At 36.8% G+C, this 25202-nt stretch overlaps 1 protein-coding gene across 1 annotated transcript in view; it reads right to left on the bottom strand.

Moving 5' to 3' along the window:
* LOC131031262 (uncharacterized) overlaps positions 1-24363 on the bottom strand; it is a 157736-nt gene extending 133373 nt beyond the window's left edge. Inside the window, exons 1-3 of the mRNA XM_057962323.2 lie at positions 24058-24363; positions 23866-23974; positions 15229-15296 (exon numbers count right to left, since the gene is read on the bottom strand). Coding sequence (XP_057818306.2) covers positions 15229-15296; positions 23866-23974; positions 24058-24258 — 378 coding nt within the window. The 5' untranslated portion in view covers positions 24259-24363. The remainder of the gene's footprint in view (positions 1-15228; positions 15297-23865; positions 23975-24057) is intronic.
* Between the last annotated feature and the right edge of the window lie 839 nt (positions 24364-25202).

Below are 25202 nucleotides of genomic sequence, written 5' to 3'. Positions count from 1 at the left end.
TCTGCTCATGCTCCTGTGATATTTCATCCATCTCCCCAAGGATGGCTTCTACGAAACTATCCTAGCGGTTTTCTTCATGATGAGGAGGAATTTCTTGTCTTTGACATCCTGGTTGACTGGGTCTATGTGAAGCACTGACGCTGAGAATATCCTGCACTGGAGCACCATTGGGGAGATTGCCTTGAGGTAGACTTACTAGATTCTCCCGTGCAAACATTTCTACCTCCTGCACACTAGAAGAGTTGGTTGGAGATTGTATCCTTTCCACCCTTGCTATTTTCGGTGTTGGTTCATCTCATTGAACTTCTTGTTGACCTTCCTGATGAACCTCCTGATGGACCTCTTGCTGGATTTCCAATTGAACATCTTTCTTCCTTGTCGTCCTTTTTCTATTTGGGGCATCTTTCCCTTTGTTGAACTCAACTCCTTTCTGCTGAACTTCTCCTTCCTCAGCCTGAGCTTGCGAAGATCCTTGCATAGCCTCACTGTGGGAATCAAGATTTCCCATTAATTGGAAAGTCAGGTGCACATTTCCTTCTTTCGGCCTTCTTAAATGCTAATCAACCCAATGTCTGGTAAACTTTAGAACAAGTCTAGCCAAGATGTCTAGATCATCAATTTCAGGCTCTGACCAATCTAGAAGCTGAATGGGCTTATCCTTCACCTTTTCGAATTCAGGTTGAACTAGGTTCGAATCTTCCTTCACTTGATCGGGCACCTGCATTACTTCACCTATTCTGATTGTTTGCAAGGGCAGCCTAGAAAACATCTTCCTTCTGACATCAAAATCATCCCTTGCATCTTCCCAATAGTCTTCTAGGTGAAACTTGTGTAAATTTTCACTCCAGCAACCTTTTTGATCTTACGATAAGGATCATAGTGAGACCTGGTGTGTAATATGCCAAGCGGTAAAATGCCAATTCTTCAGTTGCCTTCTCAGCTGCCACCAAGTTTGGGCACACTTCCACGCAGTCCCCGAGGACAATTGGGAATTCAAGAGACAACTTCTTTTTCTTCTTTAGAATTTGATCATAAGCTGTCAACTGCCTCATAAGTTCTAACATTATCAATTTGTCAAATGGATACCACAGTAGTTTATATGGCTGGAAAGCAAAACCCTATGTCCTGATATATGTGAATTTTGGAAATTGCAAAAACGTGGCCCCAAATTGCTGCACTAGAGCCCTGGCCTGTGGTGACACTCTTGTATGAAGTTGATTCTACATAAGTCTAGTCAGGTACATGGCAAAAGTGTCGTTTGCCAGCTTGAAAGAATTAGTATTGTAGAGGTGCAACTGAGGATAATTCTCCTGAACTTTTAGTTGTGTCGGTCCGTAGCCCATAACTCCCTTTCCAAGTAGACCATCAAAGCCTCCCATCCTTGCAAGCATGTAAATTATATAGGAGCTCATGTAGAAGGACTGAGACTTCTTTTCTTTTAAATCCTTCAGCTGTTCATGGACGTAATGGCTAATTAACCTGGCCTAGTCCACTAACCCATTGTAATTCATAACCTCGCTGATGTAGAAAAACATCCATGGCTCAAAATTAACAGTATGTGGACACCCCATTATCCTGCTTAGCATCATTATCAGGTCCACATATTCCTGTTTGAATTCGAAGATGGTGAGTGTCTTTAGCATTTTGGAGATGTGCGGTCTGGGTTTCAGCAACCAATGTTTTTTGATAGTCTTTGCACATCTGTCAGGACCTACATCATATATTGCCTTAGCTCCACTCATGGTCCGGTAAGTCATCGAATGATGTGAAGGAATTCTACAGGATTCACCAATTGTTTCCAGAGTCAAGGTGGCTAACAACTTGCCACTTGATGTTGAAATTGTCTTCCTTTCCGAATTGTGGTGTTTTGCACATTCTAGAATCAAGTCTGAACACTGGATAGCAAGAGGAAAACCAGCTACCGCAACAATTCCACTTCTAACAGCTGTGGGAGATGGGTTATGTCATGCTGTTCCGAACATCCTGATCCTGAAAGCCGCCAAGTTAAACGTTCCCAAATTTGTATCGCTAATCTCCTTCCACCTGGACACCATCTTGGATTCTGGAAGGAATCCTTTCAGCTCTATTTTTATCTGTGCCTGCCTGGTGATAGTAGTCGCCTTGCTTGATTCTGTCATCCTGGAAAAGCTCCTTAAAAATGATGAAAAATTCTCTAAGTATGACTCTCTTTCTCTCCAACTCTTCTTTCTTAAATCTTGCACGTGAGAAATGAAATATATCTTCACGCTTATATAGAATTTCTCCAATCGTGTTGCTAAGTTGGGAGGAATCTAATTTGGCAATTGCATTCATTATGCGTCATACTTTCCCATTCACCATGCCATGCAAATGGAATTTCCCTTGTAGTTGAGTTCAAATTTGGAAATTTCTCTTCATGCATTAAGTCATGCGTCATACTTAGAATATTCCTTGCCAACTCACCAACTTCCATTTTTCAAATTTTGGAGAGATTTTGGAAGATTCTTTCAAGATTCGCCTCATTTGTCCACTTGGCTTGACTTTTCTTGCTCCGGAGGGGATTTTCCACGCATTTTGACCATCTCCTATTTTTTAGGGATTTTCCTAAAATTTAGGACCCGGGTTCAGTGGAGAGAGAATTCTCTCACGATTCCAAATCTACAAAAAATTTCGAATTCTAATGAGATTTGGTGGCTAAAAATGGAAATTTAAAATTTTATTCAAAAGGAATTTCTTGCTTTTCCTTTCCTTTCCTTGACCTTCAAATTCCTCTTTGCCTTTGAAATTTCTTCATTCCCGACCTTGGACTTGGAATTTTCCTTGATGAAGAAATTTGATCGTTTTCATGTCATCAAGGAATCCATCACCTTCTAAGTTTTCCTGGAGGCCTTTCATTTCGGTGCCTACAATCAGGCTTGGGCATTATTTCCATGCAGGGAAGGATTTCACAATTCTTTCTATCTTCCATGATGACCCTCCTTTGGCGCCTTTCTCACACCTTGGGCGCTATTTTGGCTGTGGCGTGGAATCCCTTCGTTTCGCATTTTTCCATGCCTCCATGGATTTGGCGCCCTATGAGTTCCTTGGGCGGATTTTTGCATGAGTCACAAAATTTGAGGTTTTTGGCACTTTCCTTGTCAACACAACTTTAGCGCCTCACCTTCCTCTAGGGCGCTATTTACTCTTGGAGAGGGAATTTGGAGTTTTGAGTGTTTTCCATGACCCTAAGGTTTTAGCGCCCAACCTCCTCTCCTAGGTGCTATTCTCCATGTGTGAAGAAATTCATCATTTCTTGTCTTTTCCATGGTACCCTTCCTTTAGCGCTTTTGGTTTGGCATGGGTACTGTTTTGGATGAGTCATGGAATTTAGCATTTTCCATGACTACTTGAATCTAGCGCCCTTCCTCATGCATGGGCACATTTTTGCACATGTGAAGGAACTTCACCCAATTTGGATTCTCCACGACTTATTGGCTTTGGCGCCCTTCTTTGTCTTGGGGCGGAATTTTGCCTAGGCTAAGGATTCACTGCATTTTTATGAATTCCAAGGACACCCCATTTTGGTGCCCTCATCCTTAGCTGGGCGCTATTTTCACCTAGAGGTGGAATTTCACCCTTTTCCATCATTCCTTGCATAGGTGATTTTAGTGCCCTACTTGGATGTCAAATTGATTTGCTGAAGGATTTTCACGTTGCTTTCCAAATTGAGCCAATTTGGAGATTTCCCTATTCAAGATGCCACTTTAGGAATTGAGGTGAACTTCCAAACTTAGATGATTTTTTGAATTTTCCACTTCAAGAATGGATGCCAACACTTAACCATTTTTTATCGATCTTGTCTGCTTTCTGACCTTCCGGATTTAGACAGATTCTTCAGGAATGCTCAGTCTTCATTGTCTGCCTGTGGGGACCTATCAAAAATGAACTTTCCAAAACTAGAAACCTTTCAAAATGTCAAAGTTAGAGCCCAAAACAGGACGCATGATGACTTACTATGAATAGAAACTTACTAAAAATAGTAAGTTTCATTTTTGGCAAAATGAAGACATTCCAAGACACAGTAAAATCCCTAAAAAAATAGGAACTTTCTAAAATGCTCTAATTTCACTCAAATTTTACTAGGAGGTTCTTCGAAGGGTCCTGATTCCAATTCTGCATTCAGTTTTTCCAAAACCCTAACAAAACCCCTAAAATCTAGGACTATGTAATGTCCCCATTCTTTTGACAGGCCATTGACAGTCAAATTCTAGCCACTCTCATCCCCTAGGCTAGAATTAATCAATTAATAAAGGGGATAAATAAATAATTAATGACTTACCCCAAAAAGCTAATGATTGGAGATCAAAAATTATAACTCATCGATAAAACTTAAGTTGGGGCCACTTCAAGCTATAAAGTTATTTCTCCTAGGCAACTAAACGTGGGGGATCATTTATTAATTAATATAATTTATAATATTTGCCTAAGTTGCCAATGAGGATTCTTCTAGAGGCTGGAGTTTTTATTTAAAGGCATCGACTGGGGTTTAGATTATTCATTCAGCGATTTTGGTTTATGTTTTTTGGCTCTGCAAATCAAGTCTTCCTTCCAGGACGAAACCCCTGTGAAGTTTCTCTTCTGGACGAAACCCCTGTGAAGTTTCTCTTCTAGACGAAACCCCAGAAGACTATGGCAAAATCCATCTCCAGCACTGAAGACGTCTCTCTCGTCTATTGCTACTGCTAGGAGGTGACTTTCTGGGTGGTTAGTGGCACCAAAGATTTGTCTTTGAAGAAATCTGAAAGTTCCTGCTTGGCGGCTGGCTTCAGTAAGGTTCGGTACGCAGCCCTCATTCTTCATTGGACCTATAAATTCATATCGCAGCTCTGTAACTGGGATCGTGGCATGATTGAGGGTCTTATTCCGCCAAAAAGAAAAAGTTACAGGTCTATAGTAAGTTTCAGTCAATCATTGCAGCAGGTGATCAGACCATAATTCTGGGTATGTGCAATACAAACTATCAACTACATGCAAAAATATTTTGAATGAATAGTTCCAGGTTTTCAATCAATAAAATATTTATTGCCATCTCGTAGCCTCCTGTATGTCTGAAATAATTAATAAATGATTATGTGATTTAATTTATTCTGCAATCAAAACAAATTGTGTGTCATAAGTTTGTTAAACGGAAGAAAGGATATTTCAGACTAAAGGCAAAAACCCTAAAATTGACAAAACTAGCCCTTGACTTAACCAAATTCGCTAAAACGTAAAGAAGACTTAATCAATTTGACCCCCAAACACTTGCAAAGCAAAGAGACTAACGAGATTGCCACCAAAAGACCCCAAAAACCAAAACAAAAGACCAAGAGGGCCTAAAAAGTAGGGGTTCCCCATCTGGGATGGGGTAACAGGCAGCACAAAGGATTTAGCATCAAAAATAAGAAATAATGCTTTCAAAAGGCCTCCTATCTCAAGGCAAGCACATATGACCATGTTTCTCTTGCAATTATTTTGGACACAAGGCGATCAACTATAAAATGTTTGCAAAAAATTATTTCAAATTTATGAGTAGGAACCCTTTTGTTCCTCCAAGAAATTACAATGTTATATGTTATAGATGTAATAACTTTGGTCACAGTGCAAAAGCTTGTAAAAGTGGTATGGCAGATTTCTCTAAGCAGAACCAAAAAGTTGAGAAAGAAAACAAAGCAAAGGAGGTTACTAAGGTTTGGAGGAAGAAGGAGAAAGAAGTTTTAGTAAAATCCTTGATTGTGCAAACAGCCTTTCTTGCACAAAATGAAAAAAAGACATATGGTATATTGGCAGTGGCTGTTCTAGATATATGACTAGAGACAAGCAAGTTTCTTACTCTCAAAAGCACTTATGGAGAAGGTAAGATTTGGTGGTAATTCACCTATAAAAATCAAAGGTAAAGGTACACTTGTTTTGGATGATGATGAGACCAAAGTTGAGAAGCTTCTATATGTAGAAGGTCCAAAACACAATCTATTAAGTGTGAGTCAATTGTGTGATTAAGGACACAATTTATTTTTCAATTCAAATTATTGTGAAATTAGTAAAAAGGTGGTAAACATATTGTTGATGCAAGTAGGGTTGCTAACAATCTATATATTCTTGATGATATCAAAATTGAAAAGTGTCATTTGAGTCAAGTGGATGAAAGTTGGCTATGGCATAGGAGGATGAGACATATGAACTTTGATAGTCTTGTACAAATCAGCAGAAAGGAATCTGTTAGAGACATGTCAAAGCTCACTAAACCTTCAGACATTGTTTGCAAAGATTGTCAGCTAGAAAAGCAAACAAGGAATAGTTTCAAATAAAAAGAGTATTCTAGCACAAAGCCTCTTGAGCTGATTCATACTAATTTATGTGGGCCTACAAGAACTAGGAGTATGCAAGGTGAGAAGTAAAATATGCTTTTGATTGATGATTTTTCAAGAATGACGTGGGTTACATTTTTTGAAGGAAAAATCAGAGGCACTTGAGAAGCTTAAGGCCTTTAAAGCCTTACTAGAGAATGAGAAGGGTCTGAAAATTAAATGCTTGCGTTCAAACAATAGGGAAGAGTTCACATCAAATAAGTTTGTAAATTTCTGTGAAAATCAAGGTATAAAAAGACAATACTCAGCTCCAAGGACACCACAACAAAATGGTGTCATTGAGAGGAAGAACAGATCGGTCCAAGAAATGGCTTGTAGTATGATGAATGAGTCTAAAGTGAATGATTCATTTTGGAGAGATGCGGTCTATACTGCTGTTTACATTCAGAATAGGGGGCTGATTAGAGCAAAGCACAACAAAACTCCATATGAACTTTGGAAAGGTAAGACTGCTTCAGTTAAATATTTCAAAAATTTTGGTAGTCCTCGTTATATTAAGAGAGATGAAGGCAATCTTGGAAAATTTGATTCTAGGGCTGATAAAGAGATTTTCTTAGGATATTCTTTTAAAAGCAAAGCTTATAGATGTTTTAACAAAAGATTACACAAGATTGTTAGAAGTGCTAATATGAAGGTTCATGAAGATGCTAACATTTATGACAAGGTGCAAGATGATGATGGTAATTGTCAAATAGATGAAGAAGAAAGTGATGTTCAACAAAAACCTTCAAATGTACAACATGGGACAGCAGATGTAAAAACTGAAAATGCATCTTCAAGTGTTCAACATGGGACAGCAGATGTAACTACAGAAAATGCATCTACAAATGACAAAGGTAACATGCAGGTCCTTTTTGAAGACTTCATCAAAGTTTGTTCAAAGAAATCATCCTATTGATCAGATTTTGCAAGAGGATAGACCAAGAGCCACAAGAAAAAGTGTTAACTATTCTGAAAATGAGGATATCTTCTTGCTATCCATGATTGAGCCTAAAACTTTTGAGGGGGCAGTTGAAGATAAACATTGGGTGGCACCATGGAAGAAGAGCTTGATCAAATTCAGAAAGTGAAACTTGGGAACTTGTCCCAAGGCCCAAAGACAAGAACGTGATTGGCAAAAAGTGGGTGTACAGAATTAAGTTAAATGAAGATGGTAAAGTGGTGAGGAACAAGGCAAGACTTGTGTGCAAAGGCTATGCACGGGTTGAAGGTGTTGACTTTGAAGAAACTTTTGCTCCTCTTGCACGTTTAAAAGCTATTAGAATGTTCTTCGCCTTTGCTTCTTTTACAGGTTTTAAAGTTTTTTAAATGGATGTTAAATCTGCTTTTCTAAATGGTAATCTGAATGAGGAAGTTTATAAAGAGCAGCCAAATGGATTTGTTATATCAGAAAATCAGAACTATGTATGCAAGTTAAAAAAGGCACTCTATGGTCTTAAACAAGCCCCACGTGCTTGGTATGCTAGACTAGACAGTTATTTGCAGCAGCAGGGATTCAAAAGAGGGATAGAGGACAACAATCTATATGTTAAAGAAGAAGGGAATCATATGCTGATTATTGTAGTTTATGTTGATGATCTAATTTTTGGTAGTGATTGTGACGAGATGTGTCAAGTTTTTGCTACTCATATGAAGGAGGAGTTCGAAATGTCCATGTTGGGTGAGTTATCCTTCTTTCTTGGTTTGTAAATTCCTCAATCAAATAGAGGCATTTTTATTTCTCAAACAGACTATATTAGAGAGATGTTGGAAAGGTTTAGAATGGACGATTGCAATCTTAAGAGCACTCCAATGGTGACAAGATGTAAGTTAAGTAAAAATGATGAGTCTTCAGATGCTAATTAAACCTTGTACATGTCTATGATAGGGAGTTTATTATATGTTACAGCTACTAAAACCTGACATTATGCAAGTAGTTGGTTATGTTGCTAGATTTCAAGCTACTCCTAAGGATACTCATGATCATGCAGTTAAGAGGATTTTCAAGTATCTTAAGGGTATTATGGATTACGGGTTATGGTATCCTAAAGGTAATGATTTTACACTCATAGCTTATACAGATGTAGATTGGGGTGGTTCTATTGATGATAGAAAGAGCACAAGCGGAGGTGCATTCTTTCTAGGTGGCTATCTTGTATCTTGGTTGACCAAAAAGCAAGCTTCTACTTCATTATCTACAGTTGAAGTAGAGTACATTGTGGCAGTGTCTTGTTGCACACAAGTTCTATGGATAAAGCAAATGCTGAAGGACATTAAAGTAGAGTATGACCATCCTATATCTATCTATTGGACAACCTCTATTGGAAACTATAGGGTGAGAAAAAGAAACGCACAAAGAAGCAAATAAGGTATGTGCAAACTTTTGATGTTACAACAATCTTCCCTTCAATGTGGCAAGGTGCTCGTTGTGACATTTTCACACATCACCCCATTGCAAATGGGGATTCCCACTTTTTGCTCGCTAAAGTAGGTGTTTTTGCTTAGGTTAGTTAGACTTGCATAGTCTGATGGTAGTTTCGTCTCCTAGCTCTTAAGAGGGTCATTTCTTGTCAGTCAAAATTGGGTAAATCAAGTCAGGAATTCAAGTTTCAAGACCGGAATTCATACGTGAGCATCAGGATTGAAAATTAGGGACGAGATTGTGAAAAGTGCAAAAGGTTGTCAATTTTGTCAAAAGTTGTCAAAAGTTGCTAAATGTTGTAAATATTGTCAACTGTTGTCAATGTTGCAAAAATGTCAAGAAAGTTGTTAGGAAAATTGTTGAGTTGAAAAGGTAAGTGTGAAAATGAAAGAAATTTCAAGGAATGTGACGTCTTGACAAGGAAAATGGGTCGGATTTTCCAACCTTGATAGGATAGGAAAATAGAGAAGACTTTGTGAAATCCTTGTGCAAGAATCAAGTGCAACAATAAAATTGTCAAATATTGCAAATAATGTCAAAAATGTCAAAATTATTGTCAAGGAATTGTTAGGAAAGAGTGAGGTTCGAAAAATGTTAAGTTTGGAAAATATGGAAATCCACTTTCAAACCATGGATTGCAATTTAACTTCCTCTTCATGATGAATTATCACTCAGGAATTTCCTCTACTTGGTGAATTTCCATTTCCAAGGGTCAATTTCCATTCCAAGTCAAAGATTTTCTTTCCGAGGCATCAAAATTTCAAAACAAGCTAGAAATTGCGCTCACCTTTCAATGAAATTTCCTTACCATAGTGAATTTGCACCCTTCAAAGGGGAAATTCCTTCGCATGTACCAATTAGCACTCAACATTTCTTGACAAACATGAAAATACACTCAAGTTCCTTCTCTCGGGTGAATTAGCACTCTAACTTGGAAATTTCCTGACAAGGTCTAAAAAGTGCTCTTCTTCAAAGAAGAAAATTTCCTTGGCAATATATAAAATGCGCTCATTCCCAAATATGAGTTTCCTCTACAACATGAATGTGCGCCCTAAGAGGTTTGCAAGATGCAAGTTAAAATTGCATAAGTCTCAAATATGAACGCTATTGCACTAGGTGAGTGCAATCCCCTCCAAGGGAAGTGAAATTTCCTCCCCTCATGTGAAATGCGCTCAAGGTTAGAAATTTCCTTTGCATCATGAATTAGTTCTTAACACATTGCAAGGTGAAGAGATATCAAGTCAGCCTCCAAGAGTGTGCTTAGGCAATTATTGAGAAAGAGTGTGATGTAGGTTTCTAAAGGCAAATTGCACCTTCACTTTGTGAATTTCTGTAATGTCCCCTATTTATGGGTTGTCAATTCCCAAAGGGAAACATACATTACTACCTACCATGTTACAGTAATTACGAATTAATACTAGGGTTGCTCATAGTATAGTTAGGCATTGTCCTTCTTCAGGCCTAATCTTAATCCCATTCTAATTTCTAATCTTGGATGGGAGATTTGCTTGTCTAGGGTGCAATGATACCATCTCCCTAATGCAGCCCAGATTACCGGCACCTCAGTCCATTCACCCTTGGGGCCCACAGCCCAGATTTCAGGATCATGAATTCTTTCACCCTTGGGGTTCATCTATCATGAGACGATTTTACTCCGCTTCTCCCTAACAGCATCACACCACTCCCCAAGAAAAAGGAATTAGAATGGGTTAAGAGCTTGGGACTGTAAATATGTCAATATCTTGTTGTACTGTGAATGTATATAAAATTAAGTATGACTGTCATACATATTGCAGTCTATATTAATATTACTATTAAATTCTGCATAAGAACATTATCAGGTTTCATATATTAAACATACATATTAAGCACATCCCCATGCATACCATCAAGAACAAGGATGTTACTGCCTGTAACTTAAAAACAGTTCTGATCTGATCTGATCCATGGTGATGTCACTGGATGCTTTTGATTCCTTTCCTTTATATCTCTCAATGTGAGTGAGAGGTCACACCTCTTAATCATGTATGCCCTTTGGCAAGAGACACACCCTTTCACCATTAGCACCATTTGAAAGGGACACAACCTTTCACAATCAGATCTGCACTTCTTATTTAAATCCGATCTGCACTTCTAATTCCCAAATTATCCTCCCTGCAAACGAGTTCTCCTCTCCCTTTTATACCTCATATTTGGGGGAGTCACAACTTATCATTTCATGCCTTTTGACCATTCATTAACTATAATCAAATTTTAATTATATTTAATTATATTATTTTATATTTTTATTTTATTTTTTTGATAAGTCACAGCCAAAGCAGTATTTTTTAGCTTTTCCCTGGAGCTAAGAACCAGTCGAGTAGACTCGAACCCAAGACCTCTCATGTAGGAGGCTTGCAGATAACCGCTGCGTTGTGGGGTCATCCCCAGTTTAATTTTTATTTTTAATCTTTTGTATTTTAATTTTATTATTATTATTATTCAATATTAAATTATATTTCAAAGTGGGGACATTAAAATTTCCTAGCTCAAATGCAATTTGCACCGAGCATCCAATTCATTACTATCATAGAAAGTGTGCCCAATGTTTTTTCTTGCTCAATAAGAAATTGCACTCAAAGCAAATTTCTTCACCATGATTAATATGCGCTCAAGCCTTTTACAAAGCATCAAATTCCTTGCTCAACATGAAATTGCGACCAGCATAAGTTCCTTGCCCCTAGTGAATTTGCGCCAAGGAAATTCCTCTTTCACAATGCAATTGTGCTCATGCTAATTCCTTATCCCAACTACAATTGCACCCACCTTTTAAGATGAAATTCCCTGTCTACTATGAATATGTGCTTCAAGTTAAGGTAATTTCTTTGTAATGGTGAAATTGTGCTCACTCCAATTCCTCATTCAACAGGCAATTGCAATCAATAAATTTCCTCTACAAGGTGCAACGTTTTTTTTTTTAGAGAAAGGAAGACAATTTTGTTAAGTTTTACTTTTTAATGTTTTATTTCAAATTTTCTCGCATTTTATTTGAATATCAACACATGTTTAGATTTGCAAAATTAGTAATTTGTGGTGATTGTTCTTTCTCAAGAATCATTGCAAAGAAGAAAGCAAGGGAGGTGAAGAGACAACATAAAGACACAAGAACATTTTTCTTTATCAAAGAAGAAAGTGCAAGGATAACATCAAGGAGTTCAAGAAGATGATGGATGATGCAACAAGACTCAACCACATGAATGTTGGTGTTGGAAATAAGCCACACCCGGACCGACAACGGACTGGTCCAAGAGGGGCCAGTAGCTCAGTGGTAGAGCACTCCAGTAGCGTATGGAAGGTCCTAGGTTCGAGTCCTAGCTGGTCCATGTCTCAACATGGTATCATAGCCAGGTTCAGGCTAGGAGCCCCAAGCACACGAGAGGTGTGGCTTAAGGGGGGGTGTTGGTGTTAGAAATAAGCCACACCCGAACCAACAATGGACTGATCCAAGAGGCGCCAGTAGCTCAGTGGTAGAGCACTCCAGCAGCGTATGGAAGGTCCTAGGTTCGAGTCCTAGATGGTCCATGTCTCAATAATGAAGACTTCAAGTTAACAATGCGAGGAAGGACAAGATTCACACTTCAAGAGTGACCAAAAAGAAGATCGAGTTCAAGGTGTTCAAATTTAAGACATTACTCTACAATGAAGAATATTTTGCAACAATCCTGAATTTCCTTCAGAAATCCAAGATCGTGGTCAATACATCAAGGAAATTCCAAGACTAGCTATACATTCCAAGGCGAAAGGATTCAGGATCGAGGATTGAAATGCATCACAAGGAGGTGAATTCCCAAGCTAGAGGAAGGAAGAGTAAAAGTGATCAAGTAGATAGTTTCAAAAGAGTTAAGCAAAGTTAGAAAAACCAACTTGATCACAAAGAGATGATACAATTTGGGAATATCCCCATCTTCATCACATCAAGCAATTACACAATGTTGAGTATCAAGAGATATTGCTCAACCACAAACACTTCTTTGTGATGATCCATAAGTTGTGCATGTTGAGTTGGCATCCAATTACCCAATCACATTATTCCAAGTCAAAGCGTCCAAATTCATTGAACCCGACTCATCTCGAGAAGGACAATCACATTGTGACATGTGGCACTACATTGATTATTGTTAATGTACCTAACCTTATTTCCTATTGATCCTTCACCTAGAAAGACATGTAATCATTGCAATGTGATGATCTCATTGGTCAAGAGGAAGTTAATTGTAACTAACCCTGATTAGGGTTTTATTGTTGAATCTTGGCCATTAATTTGAGAATCAATCTAGGCCCTTGAATTGTAATTGGGGTATCTATAAAATGCTTTGCCTTTCATTTGTTAAGGGTGAATAGACAATAGTGGATAGCATTAGAAAGTAGAAGTAGAGTAGGAGGAAAGAAGAAATCGTTGCCAAGACTATATCAACATCAATACATAAGTTTCATTGAAGTTATGGTGGTTCTTTGTGTTGTGTTCTATATTTTGTATGGTTTCTTGTTACTTCTCAAAGTTAACTGAAGTTCATGATTAAGGTGAATACATGCGATGATATGTGATGAATCCTTTGGTTCATACTTTTTGTGGTTTGCTAATTGTAAGCTATAGTGCAAAGTTGGCCTGAACCTCATTATTGCAACAGTTCGATTGTGAATGTTTCATTTGGATTGCACCAACATTGGGCATTTGAATGTATGGTTCGCAGTATGAAAATATTTCATTTCCTTGGGAAATTGCACCGTTGTGTAGTTGTTATCATAGCGAAGCAAAGCTCGGTTTGAAGGAGTTTGTATATCAAAGCATCATTCATTATTATCATTGTCCTTAGGTGTTAGCATAGATTAGCCTCTCTAAACCCTCTCCCTTTTGATCTTTATTTGAGTTTGAGTTAGTGTAGGAAGAAAGCATCACCGAATTGCTATATCAAATGATCAAGTTCCAGCTGCAATTCATAAGCATAAGTCCCTTTGTGATTACCAACAAAATCACATCACATTCACTGAGTCTATCCTGAGCATGAAGTCGATTGTTCACATTGTAAACCTTGGAGTTGTCTTATTTGATCATACTCATTAGAGAGGATAGAATACTTAGTATTTTATTCTGTGTTCGAAATGTCCTAAAAACACATCAACAGTGCCCATTTTGAGAGTATTTGATGACAATGTTGACAACTACAATGAAAGGGTACAAAGTGTCTGTAGTGCTTTTGGGTGTGAATGCAATTGAAGCCTATTTGAGAGCATTCACATGAAGAAGAGAAATAGGTTGACCCAAAAGCACCTCAGTGATCTTGTCTTTGTTTGAAACAACCTCTAGCTTCAAACCAAAAAAGTGGAGGGCCCTTTTCGTGAAGCCATTAACTGAAATGACATCTATCCATATGTTAATTAGAGTCTTAGACTATTGAAGAAGAACATAATGGTATCATGTTTACTGATGAAGATACTGAATTGAAGAGAGCAGCCACAGAGTTGGATGCATAGGAGGAAAACAAAGACGTTTGACAAAACAATTAGCCCACATGTTGATAAGAACTTACCTTCTAGTTCAAAGCCCAAAAAATTAAGTTACACTAGGAGGGGAAGAGGAAGATGTAGATTGTATTTGAATGTTTTTTGACATCTGTAAACAGTTATAGTGCTGTTAAACAATTATTATTTATAATTTTGTTGAATACGATGTACTATATAACTTTGAAACCTTGAAATTCCAAATTTTGAGTGTATCATATGGCACATAATGCTTGAACTATGACAAAAATATTATTAAAGTAGACTTCTGTGTTCTCTAAATGCATTAATTTCAGTTTTGTTTTGTTTTTTTTTGGCCACATTTTTCACCAAGTCCAAGTCAAATTTTGGGCTCCCAAGTCTATGTTTTCAGACTATGGTATTTGCTTCCACCTTCATTGCCAACTTTGGTCTTCATCAAATCTCACCACTTTGAGAGGTCCTACCCTCATACAATTATTTATGCTTTTTTTGGCTGGCCATCTTAGGTTTGACTGCACTTCTCTATTTCTTTGGTTTTTTTTAACCTTTTTTTTTGCTATATTTTTGTTTGCTTTGTATCTAGTGCCTTTTTTGCCTCAATACTTTGTTATAGTAGCAGTTGTACACTCTGGTCCCTTTGACCTATTCTTGGTCAACTTCTTACTATAATGGCCAAATTTATTTAGCATGGAAACCTAAAAGAATAATTTAGTAAAAAACTGTTACATCAAAGGTAATTAATTTGTACAAAACATCTTATATGCATCACCATCAACATTTGTAAATTGTAGGTTGAAACAAGCACACCCATGAGACTAACTTGCATGATAGAACGTAGTGACAAAAGAAATAGAGAAATAAGGAAAAAATAATCATTTGCTTTCTGACAAATTGTGTTAGGAGACCATGCTTGCTAAAATGCTGACAATGGAGAATATTTACCTCCACTAAATCAAGTTTAAGCTTCTTTGCACGGGTCAACGCTTCCCGCCTTGAGATAATCTCATTACCTAGAACATAGCATGAGTTTTAAACATGAATAAAAAGCAGTCTTCTCTTTCTAACACAAATCAAGTAATAAAATAGCTAATTAATACATCCCATAACCAAAAAAATATGTAGTCCAAGGAAAAGAGACAACTCATAAACAATCTATAGATAATACAAATACCTCCTACACAACTTAAAGGCAATGTCTCAATCTATTTCAAGGAATCCACAATACAAATCTTAATAATCGCCCTAACAGTATAGAACTTTATAGTTTATAACTTTGGTTTGGGGACATAATCTTTGATATATCCATTCAGAAAGAACTAGAGAACACAACCACTGCTACTTCCTCTAGTTACAGAAATTGAGAAAAGAATCCTTGGTATGCATGTTGAGTCATAATCAATTATTTTGCAATAGGAAACGGCTCAGATGCTAGTTTTTCTTGCTTTCGTAGGAAGGATCTTTCATGTAACTCTGATGTTCAGCTGATGTTCATGCAGCTATCATTTTTTGCTTTGGTGTAATATAAGATGTATTTCTTACATAAAAATGTAAATAAGCAATCCTTCATTTCAGTGCATGTCCACATTTTTATGCATTTCGTCATCTGACAACCCTATTTAAAATATGTCATCTATAAATGATAGAACTTACCAAAAGGTTAAGCAAGATAAAAGGGAAAGCCAATTGTAAATACCTAGCTTTCAAATCAAAATTTGGCAACCATACAATAAGTTCTCACAGGCATTCATCTTTTTTTCAGTCATTGGCATATAAGGGAATCTTTAGCCAATCACCTCTTTATTTCTGAACATCATCTCTCTCAAATCTCTTATTATGACCTCTACCCAAATTGTATTCAAAATTTGAAATATTTTGAACTCATCCTCTCAGTCTTCTCACTATACTTGTACGCAAATTGTTAATACACATACTAAGCAACAAAACTCTTCCTCCCAAATAAATTTGCAAATATTTGTTGTACAACATGAGATATATCATAGTCCAATGCATTTTTTCCCAAACCAACCTAATTTTGAGGCATTACCTACTTTTATTATGAACCAACACCTTCACCAATACTGGTCCTAAAAGATCCTTTATTTAGATGCTAGTTTTATCTTAAAATATTACCGTGCATTCTCCACATTTCATAAAAGCAAGGAGTCAAAGTTCATAGCTCTGTGTGTGAAGTACTAGAGTTTTTCATAGTAGAATTTATTTGGAGACAAATGACTACCAAACATCATGGCATAAATTCATTTTGCTTAGATTTAATAAAACACATTGAATTTCTATATGCATGAAAAACAATTAACATATTTTCTGGATCTGACTAATTGGTTCACCGTGTGCTCCCTTCCAACATGCTTTTTCCTTGTAATATAAATGGTAAGACAATGTCAATCATAGTTAAACCAAACCATCCTTAGACAATTAAATATGAACAATTTAGCTTTTAAATTGAACAACACAAGAAACCCAACGAACACTCAGATAAGGCGAAGAAAGTCCAAACAAGCATAAAATTTAACAAACAAATCCTATACTAGACTCCCTGTTGCATACAATTTGTCCAATTGATTTGTCGATGTGTGCTCACAAAATTCTGACAGCATAACAACATATTCATGAAAATGTGGTATGTCAAAAATGGCCAAGTGTTGGAAGTTTTATAGATTTGGAGAATATGAAAATGGAGGGCTGAATTGGAAAATGGAAATCAAAGGTGGAGGTTGGTTGGATTCTTTCAAGCAATGGAATTGTGCCAAGTGGCACAATGAGAGTTCATGAGAGGATGGGAGGTACATTTAAGTACCTTAGGAAGATTAGCCATAAAGGCATTACTTGTCCCTTGCACTCAAAAGGGACAAGTGAGGAATTTAAAATTCCCCATTTATGAAAAAGAGAAAGGGAGACCCATGCCTCCAAGAACATGGGATCTTTTCCAAAAAAATGAAGAGTTAAATGAGGGGAGGACAAGGTGGTTGGAGGAAGATTCAACTCCACTTAATAATAATTAAGTGTGTGCACATTGATAATGAGGGATTAGATGAAAGTCGGAAAGGGTTAATAGGAAAAGTTGGAGGATGTGAAATGTGAGGGAAATTAAATAAATAGATATTATTTATTTAATTTTTTGGAAGAAAGGGATGGGGTAAGGATAGGGATAAGTAAATAATTAGAATTAATTATTTACCTTCGGCTAGTACTTAGGAGTGATAGAGGAAATATTTCAGATGATGATCAGGATAGATGAAAATTAATTAAATAATAAACATATGATTTATTAATATGGAGATTGCGAATAGGAGAATTTAAGGATAAAATTTATCAAATGTATTGATCAATTTTAGGTGTCTACAGTTACAAAGTACCAGATATTCCACAAATCCACTTTTTCTAAGAGCTGCATACTAATATTTGGTTCAATTGAACAAACATGAATCATACTGAAAAAAAAGTTTAAATCATGTAATGAATGAATTGAATGGATCAGAGGAGATCAGAGAAGAGACACATAAATCACTGGATGAGCACCAATCAAGGACCAAACAGAGATCAAAGAGGACTCGAGGAAGATCCAACAAAAATTAGATTGTACATTAAGGATAAGGATATGCAATTACTTTATAAGGCAGCTTGTTTATAGATCAAAATAGCAGTAATTTTGTTGTGAATTTTATTTGTCTCGAATCTTGTTACATAGACTTAAAGAATTTTGAATCTTGGACTTTGGATTGTGTGTGTGTATACTACAATTAATAGATCTTTGTTTTGGTTTATTATTATTTGGTAGTTTGGGCATTGAAATGTTGAATCACTAATTAAAATTTTATGGAAATCCCTCCAAATAGAGTTTTGTGGTTTAAGTTATGAAATTAAAATGATGACTGTATGGCTTAATTCCTATTCTATGATGTATGGGTTAATGCCTATTCAAATAAATATACGAACATGTAGAGAATTGTTGAAATTCTGGATGATTTTTTACAGACTTTAACATATATGTAAATACTCCATTGCAGCAAGCATGCCAATACCAAATCACTGTGCTTATTATTGAAATCCCTCCAAATTTGGTTTTGTGGTTTAAGTTTTAGAATTTAAATGATGACCATATGGAATAATGCTTATTCTATGATAGATGACATAACAAGGGTCAAATAAATAAATGAACATGTAGTGGATTGCTGAAATTATGGATAAATTTCTATAAAATTTAGCATATACGCAAATCATCTGTACTCAATCGATGTGCCTATTTTGAAACCGTGCAACTGAAATATCAACATCAACATATTCTAACTCTAGTATCTTTGGCACATCTACAATAAATGTTCTCTTGTTTGTAATACTTTCTAAATCCACATGTGATGCTTGTTGTGAGGTATTCACACATCGCCCCATTGCAAATAGGGACCCCCACTTTTTCCTTCTTTCTAGGATAGTGTTTGAGTCCTTAGCTATTAGCCTTTGTATTGAAGAGGTATAGATGGTCAAGAGGTCAGGAGTCAGGAGGATAGCACGTCTTTGGGGGTGAAATGAAGTCAAAATGAACATAAAGAGAAAGAGGTCTGATAGAGGGAAACATCAATTGGGTCAACTACGTAGGCACCATGAGCCTAGTTTTAACAAGCTTGAACGAAGGAGAGTGAGCAAGAAAGCACTAAGTGTCAAGTTTCACTTCACTTCATGTGCATCTACTATGATTTGGACTTCACTTCATGTACCCCTCTTGTGGAGCGAACTTCATGTACCTCTCCCTCAGAGCGAAATTCTTCCTAACACTTCAAGTTAAGCACGGCATGACGCATTAGAGTTGAGAAAGTGAGTGAAAGTGAGCAAAGGAGAGTTAGAATGTTGCTTTTGAAATTCACTTCAAGTGCTCCTTCTTTGGAGCGAATTCCACTTCATGTGCTCTTTAATAGGAGCGAATTTCCCTTTTAGGCCTTCATGAGGTAAATTTGACATGTTTTTGTGAATGAAAGTTTGAGAAACCTAAGGATTGAATTGATGAAACGAGTTCATTTTGGTTTTCACTACATGTCCAAGGCAAGGAGAGCGAACTTCATGTTCAAGCCAAAGGGAGCGAACTTCATATTCAAGCCAAGGGGAGCGAACTTCATGTCCAAGTCAGGGAGAGCGAACTTCATGTCCAAGGCAGGGAGAGCAAACTTCATGTTCAAGCCAAGGGGAGCGAACTTATGTCCAAGGCAGGGAGAGCGAACTTCATGTTCAAGCCAAGGGGAGCGAACTTCATGTCCAAGGTAGGGAGAGCGAACTTCATGTCCAAGCCAAGGAGAGCGAACTTCATGAGCAAGGTGATTGGAGCGAACTTCATGTGCACACCATTTGGAGCGAATTTCCTCTAGAGGCCTTCCTTAAGGCCAGTTTATCATGTTTGCATCAATAAATGGTGGGAAGACTCAATGTTAAAACCCATAGAATGAAGGGAAATGAATGAAAGCGAGTTCAAAGACAAGTTTAAGGGTAACTTCATGAGCATCAACATTGGAGTGAACTTCAAGTGCTCCTCTCTAGGAGCGAAAAACAACTTCAAGTGTTCCTTCATGAGAGCGGATTTTCTCTAAATCCTCTTACCAACCCTGCAAAACACATAAAATCAAAGAATATATCAAGTTAAAAGAACTATCAAGGTTGTATATTATGTGTATTTGATGCCATACTTGTTTTGTTTTGCAGATATGAAAGGAAGATGATGCAAATTGCAAAGCAGCACCTTGAAGAAATGAGAGAGAAAAGATTGCAAGACTCCACCACCATGCAAGTTCAAGAAGAAAACTTCATCAGAAAGCACAAGGATATCAAGGAAGGAAGAATCTCAACTCTCACCACACTATGTAGACATGAAGAGATCAAAGGAGTGAGAAGAAGAACTTATACAATCACCCCAAGGCTAGCAAGCGAGGATGAAGGAAGGACTCAGCTACCTCAATGTTTCCCATCACCACTACTTTGAGCAAGGTTGAATATCAAGAGATATTTCTCAACATCCCTTCATGATGATCTACCAAGTCTACAAGTGCAAGTTGAAGTGGCATCCTAGTCATCATCCCAGTCACTACCTCCACCAATCAAAGAAGTTTCACCTCGACATGTCTAGATGCAATGAACTTGACTCATCCATGATGGCACAAACTTTGAGGTACCTACCCATGTTATCCATTGGTCGAATATTCCAGAGATGACATGTGTCAAAGTGTTGTAATTATTTCATTGGCCATAATTGAGTTTGTTGTAACAAACCCTAATTAGGGTTTTCATTGTAAAATCTCAGCCATTGATCTCGAATTGATCCGAGCCATTGAATTGTATTGAGAGCATTATAAAAGGCTCAAGCTCTTCATTTGTAAAGGTTAATAGTTAGTAGCAGGAGAAATACTGAATAGTGAGTAGTGAATAGTTAGTAGCAGAGAAATAGAGAAGAACAGAATAGCAATTAGAGTAGAAGTTAGATTAGGAGAAGGCAAAGATTGTTGCCAAACCTTGTTGTAAAGAACAATTGATTTCATTGAAGTTATGGTGAATTTGATTTGTTGCTTCAACAACTTGCATGGTCTTTACTTCTCAATTTATTTTCATGTTGATCAGATTGAATGGAGGAACTTGTTGAATGCATTTGGGTGGAATCCGTTTAGTCCATACCACTAGCCTCTTGTTGATTGTAAGTGTGCCTTGTGTGGTCAACTGGAATGAAACGAGCTTAACTTCAAATTGTTATGCGTCCATTGTTTATGCATTAACTTGAATGGTGATCAATGTTTGATGATAATGATTTGAATATCTTTGAGTTATCCCTTAGAAGATTGCACTGAGCTTGTGTCAAATTGTTCAAGTTGATGGTGAGACCTCGCCCAGTAGGATTCCATCTAATCGTTCACCCATATTCTTACATTCTAGGCTTTAAGATAGAGTTCCTCAACCCTTCATCTTTTGTCCTTTTTTCACCTCAAACTAGTTTAGGACAAAAAAAGCATCACCAGATTGTAACATCAGATGATCAAGTTCCAGCGATTCAAGCATTCGACAATTCAACGTAAGTCCCCTTGTGATTCCAGCATAATCACATCAAACCAACGAGCTTATCCACACGTCAAGACCTGACATATAAGAACCTTGGAGTTATCTCAAGTGATCCTTAAGCTAATCTTCAACATTTGAGTAACTTTGTTCAAGAGAGGATAGGATACTCTTTGGTGTTTTATTCTGTGTCCGCATATGCTTAAAAAACACATCAACAATGCTCCTGCTGAACACATTATACACTTGCTGACTTTCTTCCAGATCATGCTAATGGATACATTTAAGAAAATCACCCGATCATGTGTTTGTGCACTATGTTGTACCCATACCGAATTTTTTGTATTGAGCCCAATTTTAAGTTGATAACTTGTCCTTTCATCAAATCCATGTCATGATTCAAACTTTGTCTTGTCCATCTATGTGGTTTTGGCATTTCTTGTTTATGCACTAACCAACAGAGCTTTTAAGATTATGTACTACAAGGAAGAGTAAAGATCAATCAATGAAGATATGGCAGAGAGTTCACTAAGACAGGAAACAAGTTTGACTAAGTTCAAGGCATTGAGTGTTTATCACTGTGCCTCCTTGAATGATAAACAAAGATTTCATTAAATGTAATGACCTTTCACGAAAATATTCATATAAATTGCTCAAATCTAAATCAACCAAAACATTTATATAAAATACGTAGATCTGAAATGCCCCCATAAAATAGACAAATTTGCACATGTAAACTAGCTAGAACAGAGTGTTTCATTCACAAGTCAAACGACTATATAGATCTGCTACTACAAATATATTATAAAAATGACTAAACAACTGAGATATCAAAACTGCAATGATTACAAGTATATTATAAAAATGACTAAACTACTGAGATATCAAGAACATTGTTGTAGTCCTCCAACTTGAAGTGTTGATGCAACCTCCATATGAAACTACCCTTTAGAAACCAAAGGGCTTTTGTCCTCCAATCTCTAAATTCAAGGGTTTCCATCCTTAGATCCACTAGCTGAACATTAGTGCTTCAATGAAGGTTTGGGTGTGTTGATGGAATGATGAAAGACTATCCAAACCAATGAAATTACCTGCCTTATATGGGAGTTGAAGGCCTAGTATGACAAACATAACCAATGGCCATAAAAAAATAAGTTAACGCATCATTAGCATGTAATGCCATAACGGAGACATACCAGTGAACATATGGTCAGTAATATTGTAATAGTAATTCCTTTGATGTTCTGATTCATTATTCCATTTCTTTAAATAGATGCCAAACAAGAAAATAAAAGGTCCTCTTGAGTTGAAAATGAAAAGGCATGTGTGGGACATGAGGAATTATGTGTTGAGATTGAGGAATGATGTGCGGAGCATGAAAATACAAAGTCAGACATTCCATATCCTCTTGGAAATGAAAAGACAAGAGGGGAATTCCATTCCCTCTTGGATCCTTATGGATAATGGTTTGCAGTGGGTTTTTAGTTATTTGATCAAATTGCTCACGATCTGAGTTGGCACTGGTGATTACACTTAAGTAGTATCTGAAGTGCCACATAACAGCCTCTAAAAGGTTCAATATAATGATCTTTGAAATTTGGCTTTAGTTGGCTGACACATGTCTAAGCGTTATTTGGGTAGATTTTTGCATATTTGTACAATTTGTTCAGACCATGATTCTAGAGAATAAGTAAAGTCCAACTAGTATTGCATCCCTGTCAGGGCACAGTCAATGCGAAGGATTTTTGCAAAGTCAGCAGATTATGAGTGACAAGTGATGGGATCAGGTGATTACGAGAGAATTTTCCAACCTGAATTTTTTGTGTCGGTGAGGAGGTGAGGGGGACATGGATGGGCCTACGGGAAGATGGGGGGTTTTTTAAGCTTGGTGACTAACCTTCAAATGGCTATAACTTTGTATTTTCAACCAGTTGGAAAGCAATTTAAAAGCTCTTAGTAATGGTATTATTTTCATCGCCATTTGCTACTTCAAATATAGTCTTATCTTCTTTGAAGATGAAGAATTTTGAGGATCGCCACATTAACAGGACACAATTATCAAGAATGAGATTGCATTTGCAAAAATATATTGTTGAACTAAAAAGGTCCCTTCTACTGGAAGAAGGATGCCTAGTATAATTGGGAGGATCAAGCAACAGAGATTTTGATGACCCACATTATGCCTGACTTTCATTTTCATCTCAAGAGTTATAAATTGTATCCTTATTCATTTACACCCATCCTATTTCAAAAAGGCATCCAATAGGCTGTTCCCATATTCGACGATTCCTGATGACTATATTTTTTCAGGTTGGGTTCTTGTTTAAAAGGACGGTAGTGCTCGGATGAATTTCGACATACCAGGATGTCCTCTAATACTGGTTTTCAGTCTTAGGTTCAATGCAGAATCATATATTTCATGTAATATGATGTGATTTCCTGTTGCTTTTTTAGAAAATAACTAAATTTGCAAGGTGGTTATCTAGGTAATTAGATACAATTCATTCTTAAAAAGTTCAGGATGGGATCGGAAAATACCTTGTTCAGAAATAAGCCGAACCTCCGCAGCAGTTATTTCTGCATTAAGACGACGACCATGATGTTCATTTGCAACTTGTATTTTATTATCCACCTCCTTTGACTTGACCTACAATACCATTGATGTAGTTAATAAATGCACTGCATCTTAAAAATTTAAAACAAGCAAATCAAAGCACGTGATTTGTTTACCTTGGCAAGGCCTGCATAGCTTCTTAGTAAAAAAGACCGAGCATCTAAATGTGGATGTAAAGAAGGTAAAATGACGTGAGGTTCCTGTTTTACCAATATGGACCTTTGCAAAAAGTAAATGGGTGTTTGAACATTATATCTACTGCTGCTATAGATGAAGAAGGCTGCGGATTTTCCACCGCTTCGCCACCAGATACCCATGTAAGCCAGCGTTCAACAGAAATCTGGGACTCGTATCTCTGCAGCCCCTAAGTTCCGAATGTGAATGGATTTGCCTGTTCTGCCCAGAAAAAAATTTCAATGATGCTGGAAACGTTCAGGCTAAAATTTATTTTATATTATTAGGATACTATTACATTCATTTAATTCAATTTTTAATTTGTCTAATCAATTTATAAAAATAAAATTTCTCCTCAAAAATTTACAATCTTTGTTTAATTTTTATTTTTAATAATTATAAAATTTAATTTTCTTTTTATAAAATAATATATTTATCTTTTCTATTAATTATTTGCTAGAAATCACATTTCAAATCTTTTTTTTTTTTTTTAAATAATTGCTTATGTAACATTCAATAATATTATTTGAAGATCCTATTTTAAATATGAAATTTAACATTTTTAAGATGATGGTTTATAAATCTAGACAAGTAATGTTGAACACAATGTACCACTGAGAGTGGGGTGAATCAGTGGTTCCTAAAAATATTTTCTCTTTAAATCAAGTTGTGAGTACCAGTTAACAACGTAACCACTAAGCAATCAAACTGGTAAGATATGAGAGGATATCAAAAAAGATAAACACACAAATGCATAACCCACAACACCAGATGTACGAGGACAACACTATATGGGAAAAACCTCGGTGAGAAATGTTGTTGGAGTCTACTGCTCCAACCTGTTGATGTGTTTTTTATGCACATGTGAACACAGAATAAAATACCTAAAGGTATCTTATCCTCTCTTGAGCAAAGTTTCCTGACTGCTGAAGATCTCGTCGAAGGATCAATCGAGGCAACTCCAAGGTTCTTGTATGTAGGTTCTCTACTCGTGGATAAGCTCTCTGTGGTATGATGTGATTTTGCGGGAATCATAAGGGGACTTACACTTGATGACTGAACGTTTGTTTCGCTTTGAATATTACTA

The sequence above is a fragment of the Cryptomeria japonica genome, chromosome 8, assembly GCF_030272615.1.
Source record: "Cryptomeria japonica chromosome 8, Sugi_1.0, whole genome shotgun sequence".
In the NCBI taxonomy this organism is placed as follows: Eukaryota; Viridiplantae; Streptophyta; class Pinopsida; order Cupressales; family Cupressaceae; genus Cryptomeria; species Cryptomeria japonica.
The sequence above is the reverse complement of the archived record's forward strand: the minus strand, read 5'-3'. Positions and strand labels throughout refer to the sequence as shown.